Raw genomic sequence first — 13,039 nt, 5'->3', positions numbered from 1 at the left:
CAGGGCAGCAGAGGCCAGGCGTGAAGTGTGTAAACCGGAGAGGTGATGGGTGGAGCTGAAGCGTCAGAGTGTGGGAGGGGTGGTGGAAGCCGATGCTGTGAGGGCATTGGGAGCAGCTGGGAAGGCCCCAGAATGCTGTGCTCAGAGATCTGGGGTTTATCCTAAAGACGCCCAGCACCGTGGAAAGTGACTAGAGGGCAGGAGTGGAAGGAAGGAGAACCAGAGGATGGAAGTCGGGGAGGAGGAGAGACTGTCCAAACTTGAAGGAAGGTGGATGTCGTGTACATTGCCGGGAGTGAAGACTCCAAGCCCAACCTAGGGTTCCCATTCATGTCTGGGAACCCTGCGTCTACTTCCGCAAGAGGGACCCCTGGTGGGGCTGCTCCAGGGCCAGGATTGAGGTCTGCAGCTCCTTTATGCTGCGGCTGTTATCACAGTGGACAGGACGAGCAGGCCGGGGGCACAGCGGGGGACAGGGCCAGCAGGAAAGCAGAGGTGGAGTGTCACCAGATGGGCTCCATGGCCTTGCACAGTTAGGATACCACTGGAGTTGTGGTCTAACCTTCTGCTCCAAGTTGTGGCCTAACTTTGTGCTCTAAGAGGCCATTGAGAGTCACCACAGAAACAGCCTCACGAATGCTCCCGCGGCTCCCATCATAGGATCTTTGATGAGGAAACTAAGTCACCTTCTGGCAAAGTCCCTTGTTTTTGAACCAGTGAGCAAACCTGTTTATAGTTTGGTGCCAGGAGAAGCGTTGGCTTCAGAAGGACGGTCCTTCACCATTGACCAGACAGTGCTGTGTTCCCTCTGCGTTCCTTTCTTGGCCTTAGTTTCCAGGGAGTCTGCTGCTCCCATGGTGTTAGGACCCTCTCCGGGGTCTCGATACTCATGTCAGCACCGGCGGTGCGTGTGTCTTTCTGCACGGCCCGCTCTGTGCTTCACTGGAATTGCGTGGGGGCCCACAGTGCGCCGTGCTCTGCCATGCCGCCTACACCCAGCTCCCCGCGAGCGGGTGTGGACGTGCCCACCCCCCGTGTTGTTTTGTGCGCCTATGTGTACTCTTTCTCTCTTTTTGCTTCATTTAGTTTGACACTGTAATTGCAGAAGCGGCCAGCTTGATGTCCGGGAGCTGATCTCTCTCTACCCCTTCCTGTTGCCCACCTCCTCCTCATTCACACGGTCCCACCCTCCTCTCCACGAGTACGCAGACCTGCACCAGCTGACCCAGGGGGACCAGGAGAAGATGGCCAAGTGTAAGCGCTTCCTCATGAGCTACCTGAACGAAGTCCGCAGCACAGAGGTCGCCAATGGCTACAAAGAGGACATCGACACGGCCCTGCTCAAGCTGTACGCGGAGGCTGACCACGACAGCCTGCTGGACCTCCTGGTCACCGAGAACTCCTGTCTCCTCACCGACAGCGCTGCCTGGCTGGAGAAGCACAACAAGTAAGTGTTCCCTTCCCATGTGCAGCCAGGGCCCCTTGAAGGTGCTGCAGCCGCTGTGCCTCAGGCCCCACAAGACTCTTCCCGTGACAGCTGGGCACCCCCCAGCTTGGAAACCCACCTTGGCAGAGTCTGCAGACTCTGGAAGGTCTCGGAAAGCATACGCTCTCACAGCCCGTCATAGGCCCAGTCAGTGCATGAAGTGATTCTTAGCATCCCCATCTGTACTGTTCCACGTAGGGCTCACCCGTGGACGTCACCATGTGGATGTTGGTAAAATTTGCAGCGCGCTTTAGTCATTCACAGCCAGATTACACAGATAGATAGACAGCTGGGTAAAAAGGTTAAAAGGGAGACTTCTTGATCTTGTTGATAAATGCATATGGCTTAAAACTCTGCCTTCATCATGAGCGTGAGTTGGTAGACAGCTGTATCCTTGCCGTGTGCACAAGGGCAGTCACCCACAGTCCCTGACTGGGTAGGAGCCATTACTGCTTTCTTCTGGGCAGGTATGGGGTTCAGCTGGGGGGTGAGGGAGTTCTTTAAAAGTGTTGGATGACCCCTAGACTCCTTTAAGGAATAAGATTCTTCCTCTGTCATTTTTGTTACGTATTTGGAATGATAGAAGGACTGACGAAAGCCCACAGGAACCACGGGCATCACAGACCCAGATCCTGTCTCTGCGTGGGTACTGGCTCTTCCCCACACTTTCCCTCAGTTTCCCAGATAGACTGTGGAAGGGAGTTGCTTTGTTCAGGAACCAGAAAATACACTGATGCCTCGTGGTAGTGATGGGGTGTGGTGGGGTCCAAAGAGTCGGCTTAACCTCCCGAAAGGCTGAGGAGAAGAGGCAGACTCCAGCAAAGAGTTCAATACCTTGAGAGTTCGCTCTCGGAGGGCAACCCAACATGTCCCCCGGGTCAGCTTGTTCCCGTCACCAGCTGGGGATGGGGAGGATGGGTAGCAGGGCACCGTGTGAACCTGGGGAGGCTGGAACAGCCATGCCATATTATCACCAACGTTTTCCACACACAAGTGAGAAGACGGAGGGCCGGTAGGCATTCCACTTGCTCAAGACCATACAGTCCCAAAGTAACGGAACCTGAAATGAAACTCAGGGCCTAGAACCCTGGGTGCCCTCCCTGGACTCCCCCTGACCTGATCTCTGCGCTGGCTGGGTACTGTGGGCCTGTGTTGCTCTTGTTCGTGTTCACATTGCTGACCTCGTCTTTCAGTAATAGCTCGGATGACACACCTTCTGAGTATTCTTTGAACACTTCATGTTGGGTTAATAGTAATCACCTGAAGAGATACAAAATTATATCAATATTTGAGGAAATTATAAAGCAAATCCAAATAGAATTTTCTGTAGTATAATTATGATTTTATTTTTTAGCTTGTCCTAGAATTTTCTGTAGTATAATTAGGATTTTATTTTTTAGCTTGTCCTAGACTTGAGGATGATCCTTTTTGGAAGTTGATAGGACGTGCATTTGATTGATTTATTTTTTTAAGATTTTATTTATTTGAGAGAGAGAGGAAGTGAGAGAGTGAACACTAGCAGGGGGAGCAGCAGGCAGAGGGAGACGTGGACTCCCTGCTGAGCACAGAGCCCGATGCGGGGCTCCATCCCAGAACCCTGAGACCATGACCTGAGCTGAAGGCAGACACTTAACCAACTGGGCCACCCAGGCACCCCAGTAGGGCATATGTGTTTTTTTTTGGTTTGTTTTTGTTTTTTTTTAAAGATTTTATTTATTTATTTGACAGAGAGAGATCACAAGTAGACGGAGAGAGAGGCAGTCAGGGAGAGAGAGATAGAGGGAAGCAGGCCCCCTGCTGAGCAGAAAGCCCAATGCGGGACTCGATCCCAGGACCCTGAGATCATGACCTGAGCTGAAGGCAGCGACTTAACCCACTGAGCCACGCAGGCGCCCAGGGCATATGTTTTAATACCAGAAATAAATAAACAGAAATGAGGATCTCTTTGGCATTGAAAATTTGTTGTTGAACTCTGAGTTGAACCAAGTATAGGGGACCAGAGGGACCAGGGGCCTGTCACTGGATGGGTGCCAGCCACAGCAGGTGGTTGGGAGAGAGCATACTCACTTCCTTGTTTTCTTTCAGGTATTTTGCACTTGGACTACTCTATCATTATAATAACCAAGATGCTGCTGCTGTTCAGGTGAGTTCAAAAGCATTTTAGCCTGATTTTTAAACATCACTATCCTTTAACTCGGAATAACTTGGGGAAAAAATTTCCCAAGTTGATAGAGACTGCTTTTGCCTGACCTATAACGTTTTCTACAGAAGGAAGTTAATATACTGTTTTAGAAAGTGAATTCCTTGAGAAATGTCAGCCAACGGCTTTCTTTTTTTTGTCTTTACAATTCTTTCAAAGATGTTATCAGGACTGAGTTTTTGAAAATTTAAGAAATAAAACGAACTGATTGCTGAGCCCTCAGGCCTGTGACGTCACCACCTTACTGGGAAATTAAGCCTGGGGACAGCCGTTTGCTTGGAACTTCCATCGTTGATGACAGTAACTGTTGCCAGTGGGCAGGATACATCATTCTCCCCATGTCACCTGTGACAGAACTGAAGCCAGTCGAGGCCGGTCCCTTACCCGGGGTCCCAGCCCTGCTCAGCGGTAGGACAGATATTTGAACCGCTATTCCAGGTGGCCCTGGCAGAGATACTGTGCTGGAGATAAAATGCCACACTCATCTCATCTCCTGTCTTGTCTTGCCTCTCTTGTGAGGCAGCTTGTGACTGGTCAGAAAACATCCTCTCCTTCTGTCACTTGTTCTCCACTGGAGTCTGTGCTACAGTTTCCTCAGGGGCCTTTTTGTTTTCTTCTGTGAGTGGCTGAGAACATTAGCCACTGTCTCCAAGCTAAAGTCAGCCTTGGGCTGTCACTGTCATGGTAACATGATTGCAGATAAGGTTTAAAAAAAAAAAACAAAAACTGGTTTCCATCAACATGCACCCCAATGGCTTCAGTAGATTTGGACATCAAGGGCAATATTTTTATACTCTAAAACATGCAGCTGTAGGAATTACGGCCTGATGTAAATGTAATAGTGACATCAGCAGAGCCATAGAGAGAGGAGGGATTGGCAAAATCAAAGTGATACAAAAGAAATCTGTATATGTGGCAGAATTCTGCTGTAAAAAATAATAACACTTTCCATGTGTGATTAGCTTATTTGGTGTGAGGATGTCAGTGTTAAGGAAACTGGTACCATAGGAAAGGTTCCCATGCTGATACCAGGATCACAGAGACGACATTGCCAGCCCTGTGTTTTGGGCTTCTCGAGAGTAGCATGGTCCTAAAGTGCAGCGTGGTGGACCAGCAGATGGGGTACAGGAGATGTGGTATGGGATGTGGGGCAGCCTCCACCTCCCCGCCCCCCTCTGATGTGGCCCCATTCTGGGTTTCCGAAAGGAAGGTTCGGTTTACACAACAGGGAAGTTTCTGGATGAAATAGCAAGGGACTGTTGTTGGCAGCTCTCATGAGCCCCCATGCACCAGACAGAACACCAGAGGACAGAATGACCAGTATTTTTGAAGACATGGTGTCTGACTATCACAGTTCACAAGAGACTTCAAAGTCAAGGATTCCTCTGATGGGGGAGGTAGAAACGCCCTGCGGATGGAGGCAGGTGAATTTCTTGTTCTGTGTCGAGATGCTGTCAGTGATCGTTTATTTCATGAAGAAACATTTGTAATACATCTACCTTTTCCTGTATGATGTGTTTCCTATTTGTATTACTGCGCTGTCATTAGAAAGGAAAGACAGAGAATCCGCGGCTTTATCTCCTTGATTTCCTGGACCACATCTACTACATATATGGCTTTATTTCTCCCAAAACCTTAAAATTGACTTGGGCATTCAGAATTTGTCCTACCACTTTCAAGTATCAGAAGGCCAAATAAGTAAACATATGCCCCTCCTTAGCTAATTCTAAAGGGTATGTAACTTTCCATTTCTTCTTCTTTCCTCCTCTCCAGCTCTGGGTGAACATCGTGAATGGGGACATTCATGACTCCACTCGCTCGGACCTGTACGAATATGTCGTCGACTTCCTTACCTATAGCTTAGACCAGGAACTCGTGTGGAAGTATGCTGATTGGGTCCTGCAGAAAAGCGAAGAGGTTTGTGCATCATAAATGCTCTTTTATGGGGGGTGGCTGTTAGCAAAAATAGAAGACTTGATTTTCAGTGAGAAACAAGCCGCCAGGCTACAAGCCTCACCCTGTCTGTAGTGTGCTCCCTTCTAATACCTCTCCTTGCTCCACCGGAGTCCCGGCTCTTTGGAAAGTTCTGCATCTCCGTCCTTCTGAGATGCACTGGTCTGCTTCTTTGTCTGGGGCAGGCCATGTTTTTGTAGAAGGGGAGAAAGCATAGCCAGGTCACATTCTTAGCGTCTTCTGAAAAATGTGTGTGTCTATGTGACTCCCCACACCTGAACAAGTGTGGCACTTCCGTTTTCAATGCACTGTCGCCTTGCAGGGTGTGGATACCAGGCCACTGCAGGCCCACCCTTGTCCTATCTCTGTGCCCCAGCCCCTGGTGTGGAAGTTGAGGGTCTGTATGAAGGAGGGAGCCCTGAGTGTCCTTGCTGTCCAGGAGGCTGAGAAGGGACAGCACGGAGGAAACACGCCGAGGAAGCACCTGGGGCTGCTGTGGGGGAGGGAGGAGGCACAACATTCTCAGGACTCCTCAGTGAAGCCCCAAGATGACGGGAAGACAGATAGTCATGGCATTTTGGTTCTCATTGTTGAAAACAGGAATATTTCCTCAGCTCCCCTTGGAGAGACAGACTTAGCTTTGTGACGTAGGACCTTCAACATAAACATAGAGTTTTCTCTGTCACATCCGCTGTTCTGAAATCTCCACTGGCGTATGTCCTCCATGGTGCTGTCTGACCTGGAGGTCTGAGACCGTGGGCTCATGTACTTCTTACTCCATCGTACTTTGCCTGTGTGCATACCCAAAGCTGTCAAAAGCGCTGGGCTCTTCCCAGTGCTGATAGATGGCATCAGCGAATCATTCCCAGAATTCTGTCTATTCTGATAGATGGTATCAGCCTGATGATAACGCCAGGCACTCAACGTACGTCATCTCTGTTAAATATCCCAGCAGGGTCACGGGGTAGAGACTACAGGCGAGGAAACCGAAGCTGAGCTCTGGAAACTTCCCTAGGTCGCGCTGTTGGTACAGTACCAATCCGGGCTTCCAAAACTCAAAATTCACAGTCAGGGTAGCTGTGTGGTGTGACCCATGGGGTGTGGGTCTGCGTGAGCTACAGTGAGCATGTGTCCGTGACTGCCCGGGGAGGAATGGTGTGTGTTTCCTCCCCTACTTGACCCATTCACATTTCCTTAGAAGACGGGTCTGCCACAGCGAGCTCCACTCGACAGGCACGGGAAGGCTATCCGGAAACTTGCCCCAGTGGGTGTGCACAGATGAGCCACATCGTGGGGCTGTGTGCAGAGCACTGGGTTTACAGGACGTTCAGGACTGTACACATTCTGTCACTCACTGCTCAGCAAGTGACCCTCATCCGAGAATGATCTTCATCATGCAAAGGATGAAGTTGTCAAAACTTCATCCTGGGTTGTCAAAACCTGCTACCAACAAACGTTTCTTTCTTTTATTTCTGACCCTTTGAGAATAAAGGAGGAGGTTTCAGAGTTTAGATCACCTTTCCTATCTTTGTGTCATGCTCTGGTCTTTGTCAGTGTCCCACCCTGCCTGTTTTGTCTGTATCCCCATGTTTTTGTTTTTGTTTTTTAGCTTTATTTTAGAAGTGGAAAGAAGCAGAGGGAGAGAATCACAAGCAGACTCCCCACTGAGCATGGAGCCCAATGCAGGGCTCGATCTCACGACCCTGAGGTCATGACCTGAGCCTAATTCAAGAGCTGGGCGCCTAACCGGCTGAGCCACCCAGGCACCCCTGTGTATCCCCATGTTTCTGACAACAATGTTACCCAAACATGAACGGGCAGTGCCCTCGAAAAAAGTACTAGCTAATTGCTGCTCTTCTTCCAGGTTGGAGTTCAGGTTTTCACCAAGAGACCTTTGGATGAGCAGCAGAACAGTTTCAATCCGGACAGAGTACTCACTTGCCTTAAGAAGTACCCTACAGCCCTTGCCAGATACCTGGAACATCTGGTCATAGACAGGAGGCTGCAGGTGAGCCCATGGACCTGGACGAACATGGGGGGGCTGCCACGCCACAGTTGTGCTTTCAGAAACAGAATGGAACTAGGAAGCCTGTTGGCAGATGGTTCTAATGTAGTATTTTAAATGGAGCTGTTTTAAATGTTCTAATGTATTTTCAGTGCCTTGCACCCTGGTTGCTCAGCCTGTCCTCGTGGATGGGCTAGGGCACTGGAGGTTTCCGAAGATTACAGGAACATGTGGCCTTTTCTTTACCCTCCTTTAAAAATTATCCTTAAGGGAAATGAGAGAAGCTGCACGTTTTTGGAAAATACCTAAATCCTGGGGCCCTCACTTTGCAAGTGAGAAACGACCCTTTTATGTTTTTTTTCACGGATGTGAAGTCTGCCTTCTGTGGATGGCAGTTTCTAGATGTTTTCCATCCGGTGAGTGTGTTCTCTTCACTGCCCCTGAGACCCTGCCCCGGCTTGCCCCGCTGGCGCCACGGTCCTGGTCTGGGAGCTCCCGTGGGCTCGGGGAGCTCCAGGTTCCCGCCTGTAAATGCCGTCGGCTTGGAATCCCGTCTCTCACAGAAGGAAGAGTACCACACGCAGCTGGCCCTCCTCTACCTGGACAAGGTGCTGCAGCAGAGGTCCGGCACTGGCAGCGAGGCCGCAGAAGCCACAGACACACAGCTGAAGCTCCAGCATCTGCTCCAGAAGTCTGATTTGTACCGAGTGCACCTGCTGATAGGTGAGGGGCGGTTCACCGGTCTCTCCTCCATCCCCGTGCCCCAGCAAGGAGGGAAGGAGCTGACTAAGGCTCCGGTGTCTCTCCTTGGATCCACCGGGGGGAGTCCTTGAGCCTCTTTTGGCCCTAAGTCAGCCTGTCTGCAGGGGAGGGTGAAGCTTCTCAGGCCTCCGCCCTCTACAAACAGACGTGGGCTCTTTAGCTGATGACACAAAGCTGCCCAGGGAGTTTGGAAGTCTGTCTTATCTGTTGAGCGTGCCTTCATTTAAACTGCCTTACTCGGCTTCGGCACGCTTGAATCCCAGTTCATTCTGATGGCACCAGTGTTTGGACCAGGCTGTGCCAGCTGGCACTGTCCCCAGCTCAGGGCTGTCACCGAGCCCTGAGCCATAGGAAGGCAGGCAGGTATCTTGGACGGGAGCCTGGTTTTCATTTCCTTGGGTTGCAGAGTCTGTGGTTTTTGTGTTGTATAAAGTGCCACGAGGCAGCACAGTGCGCACACCCAGTAGAATTAGCTAGTTTCTTGATACATTTGACATCATAGAATTTTCAGATTTGTTTTTACTGGGATTAATAATATATTTCTTTGACTTTAATGGCACTGACAGTTTTTTGACTATTACCTACAGTCCATTCTCATCATTTGCCATAGTTAACATTCTATAAACTCTCCACGAACACGGAATTACTGAATCCTGAACTATTGCTCCCAGGGAAGTACAGGGTCAGGTTCCTGCAAACCGCGGATCACAACATTTTCATCACCCATCAGTACGTTAACTTGTTTTACGAGTGCTTCTGTTTAAGACACCTTATTTAATAGGTACTGTTGATTGGTTAACATTGAACTCAGAGCTAGCAGAACTCTGGCTCAGGCTGACACACACATTTTCTCCATAAGGCATGTCATAGCCCGCTTGTGCTTGGAAGCATGAGGCCACACCTCAGCACTGTGCTTGGGGCCCATTTTAAATGGCAATGTCACCAAGAGAAAAAGCACGAAAACTCAAAAATTGTGGCACTGAGTAAATCCTAGAGAGGACTGTTTGCAGAATGAGGGCTGCCACAAGAAGGCAGTGCCTCAATGGCCTCACAGGGCCTCATCTGGGACCGTGCATGGCCGGTGGCTCCAATTGTGTGCCAGCCTGTGCCTGTCCGCGAATAATCCTGAAAGCCCTGTGACTGCTGGTTTGGAGATTCCATGGGAATTTGGGCAAGCAAGCCAATTCATGAATACGGAATCTGAATAATGAGGACTGGTGGCTGTGTGTGCCGGGCCCAGGTCAGTACGCTTGGCGTGCATTATGATGCTTTCCACAACGAAATAAGTTGAAATAAGTCCTATTTTAAAAATTATGTGAAATAAGTCCTATTTTTAAAAATTATGGGTTGGTGTCATTTTCCATACAGCCTAAAAACTCAGATTGCAGAAGAAACAAAAGAAGAGCTTTAGAGTCACATCAATAGGGATTTTTAACGACAGGAACCCACACTCCTTCACATGAAATATAGTTTAAATTGGAATAAAGGGGTTCACGGCACTTTTTTGCCAGGAAGGGTTAGTGTCTGAATTTAAATCAATAAAGTGCCTTTTTGCCATAGTTGAAAGATCCTGTACTGGGAAAATAGGAACGATGCCAGATTAATTGGAGGCCTGTGACCGTGATACTCAGGTTTCGCCAGGGCCTACCAGGATGACAGGTCATTTGTTCTGTTCAGTCGCTAAGCATTATTAAAAATGTGTATTCTGCCATTAGGCTCTCCCTGTGAGTAGGGAGTTTCCCCTTTGGAAACACCCAGCTCTGTGGCACGGAGGTCCAAGCAAGCCTTGTGTGAACTGCCTAGGTCGCTGGGCACGCTTTGCCCTTTCTTGAGTGGAGAGCACTGGGCGGCGGGGGGGCAAGCCGGGGCTGGCTCTAACCACAGACTGCTGCCACGCAGATAGAACCCGGGGTGCCGGGCTTCCCATGGAGAGCGCCATCCTGCACGGGAAGCTGGAGGAGCACGAGGAGGCCCTGCGCATCCTGGTGCACGAGCTGCGGGACTTCGCAGCGGCCGAGGACTACTGCCTGTGGCGCTCTGAGGGCAGGGACCCGCCATACCGGCAGCGGCTCTTCCACACGCTGCTGGCCATGTACCTCCAGCCTGGCCCTGCCGCGCCTGAGCTGGCCGTGGCCGCCACGGACCTCCTGAACCACCACGCGGCTGATTTCGACGCCGCCCGGGTCCTACCGCTGTTGCCAGGCAGCTGGTCGGTGCAGCTGCTGCGCCCATTCCTAACCGGGGCCGTCCGGAATAGCGTGCATGCCCGCAGGACCACTCAGGTGGCTCTGGGCCTGGCCAAGTCCGAAAACCTGATCTACAAGTACGATAAGGTGAGAGCTGGGCCCGGCCAGTCATGCCGGCTTCTAGACCCCAGTTGTGGGGGGCTCGGGGGGAGGGGGCACGTTCTATTTCAGTAGTTCCGGGTGCATCTTCTCTGCACCTTCAGCACCTCAAATACTTGATTCTGCTCACGTAAAAGCCCAGGTATGTGGAAGCAGAGGTGGGAGCTGGACTGGCAGGTGCCGTTCTTCTCCCCAGCTAGACGGCGATGCTCGGATGGTGTTCCAGGCAGCGTCCTACGCCGGGCAGCATGGGTCAGGTCATCATCTCAGCTGTCTCATGCAGTGTCTCCTGCCATTCTCCCCATACCCTGAGGCCCAGGGAAGTCACATAGCACATGAAGAGCCCAGACGTGGATCCCAGGCCAGCTCATACCTCCACATTCTAGGTCCCCAGCTGGTGGGCTGGGCTGCAGGAACCAGTGCCATGGACAGCCATCTTCCACTGTGTCCTCACATGGCACAGAGAGGGCAAGTGCTGGTCTCTCTTCCTCTTCTTTTTTTTATATTAGTCCCAGGTGTACAGTAGAATGATTTGATATTTCCGTGTGTGGTGATGTGATCATCACACTATGTCTGGTTAACCCCTGTCACCGCACATAATTATAGGTCTTTTTCTTGTGATGAGAACTTTTGAGATCCGTTCTCTTAGCCAGGAAGGGTTAGTGTCTGAATTTAAATTTTTAAATATACAATACGGTAGTGTTAACTGTAGATTCCATGGTCTACGTCACATCCCACTTTCAACCCACTTCACCCATTGCCCCCACCTGTGGCAACTGCCAGTCCATTCTGTTTCTGTGAGTTGGGCTTTTTTTTTTTTTTTTAACGATTCCATCTATTAGTGAGATCATACAGTATTTGTCTTCTTCTGTCTGACTTATATCACTTTGCTGATACCTTCTAGGTCCATTCATGTTGTTACAGATGGTGAGCTTTCCCTCCTTTTCATGGCCGAGTAGTATTCCATCATATAAATATATTGCATTTTCTTTATCCATCGAGGAACACCTAAGCTTTTTTACGCCTTGGCTATTGTGACTTATGCTACAGTGAACTTGGGGGTTAGTGTTTCGAGTTAGCGTTTCAGTTTCCTTCAGATAAATACCCAGAAGTGGAATTGCCTAATCACGAGGTAGTTCTGTTGCTTTTTTGAGGAACCTCCATCCTCTTCTACACGAGTTTGCATTCCCACCAACAGTGCACAAGCATTCCTCTTCTCCATATCCTGGCCACTTCTATTCCTCTCCTTGTAATGGCCCCAGTGCCATCCTGGGAGCCCCACCCAGTTACCTCCCAGAGGCCCCAGATACCACCCCATTGAAAATCAGAGCTTCAACATAGGAATTTGGGAGGTGGTGGGGGATATAAACATTTAGTCCACAACAGAACCCCAGTATAGATCCCCTTCTGGAGACTTCTCTCTTGTGAGGCCCACACTCCATGCAGTCAGCCCAGGGATCTTTCCAGAGCGGGAACCTGATGTGGCCCTCTCACATGGAAGCCTTCATGACTCTCTAGAAGGGGAGTTGAGGCCTGGAATGTCCCATCTCCCCTCCTTTGTCCTGACCCTCTCCATCTTTCCCTGCTTCCCAGGACATATGGAACCTCCTTGATGTGACTGTTTGACACATACAGCCTTGGTACCTGCAGTTCCCTCTGACACAGTCTTAACCTTTCCTTTGGGGCCTGCTGACCACCTGCTCACAATGCAGCCTTAGAATTTCTTCCTTTGTGAAACCTTCCTGCCCCTTCAAGCAGGAAATCCCCTCCTTTGCCCACCCACACATTCCGTGCACATATCCACCATCATCTCCCTTCATTGTTAGACTCCGGGTTCTTTGGGGGAAGGGAATTCAGCTGTCTAGCTCAGTATCCCTAGAGCCAAGCCCAGTGTCTCAAAGGTGTTAAACGTTTGTTGAAGGATTGATGAAAACTGAGGAGTACAGGGTGACTTCCCTAAGTTGGGTTTGATCCTGCCGGTAGGCCAACTTGCCTGCGCAGTCACCAGTGAACTGTACAAGAAGGCTGCTTCTTGCAGAACTGTAGTCCTTTTTATCAGTCTGGGTCTGGGGAGGTACAGCCTGGTTTGGTTAGTGACCTTTAGACAAATGAAAGGATATTTCCCAGAACCAGGCAGGGCAGTGCCTCCAATAGACTGTATATGGCTTTGATGGAGTCCCTTATTGTGCCTTACTTTTCTTGTTTGCAAATGAGAGGACCCAGGAACTAGATCATCTAAAGGGCTTACCCAGCTCGGACGTGACGTCACTTTCTGACAGACCTTGTGC

The 13,039-nt window shown here is 50.1% G+C and overlaps 1 protein-coding gene across 1 annotated transcript in view; it reads left to right on the top strand.

The window, feature by feature from the left end:
• TGFBRAP1 (transforming growth factor beta receptor associated protein 1) overlaps positions 1–13,039 on the top strand; it is a 74,224-nt gene that overhangs the window by 58,120 nt on the left and 3,065 nt on the right. The window contains exons 6-11 of the mRNA XM_044263765.1: positions 1,106–1,447; positions 3,572–3,629; positions 5,460–5,603; positions 7,504–7,647; positions 8,208–8,367; positions 10,306–10,739. Coding sequence (XP_044119700.1) covers positions 1,106–1,447; positions 3,572–3,629; positions 5,460–5,603; positions 7,504–7,647; positions 8,208–8,367; positions 10,306–10,739 — 1,282 coding nt within the window. The remainder of the gene's footprint in view (positions 1–1,105; positions 1,448–3,571; positions 3,630–5,459; positions 5,604–7,503; positions 7,648–8,207; positions 8,368–10,305; positions 10,740–13,039) is intronic.

The sequence above is a fragment of the Neovison vison genome, chromosome 8, assembly GCF_020171115.1.
Source record: "Neovison vison isolate M4711 chromosome 8, ASM_NN_V1, whole genome shotgun sequence".
NCBI classification, from domain to species: domain Eukaryota; kingdom Metazoa; phylum Chordata; class Mammalia; order Carnivora; family Mustelidae; genus Neogale; species Neogale vison.
This window is presented reverse-complemented; position numbering and strand designations above follow the sequence as displayed.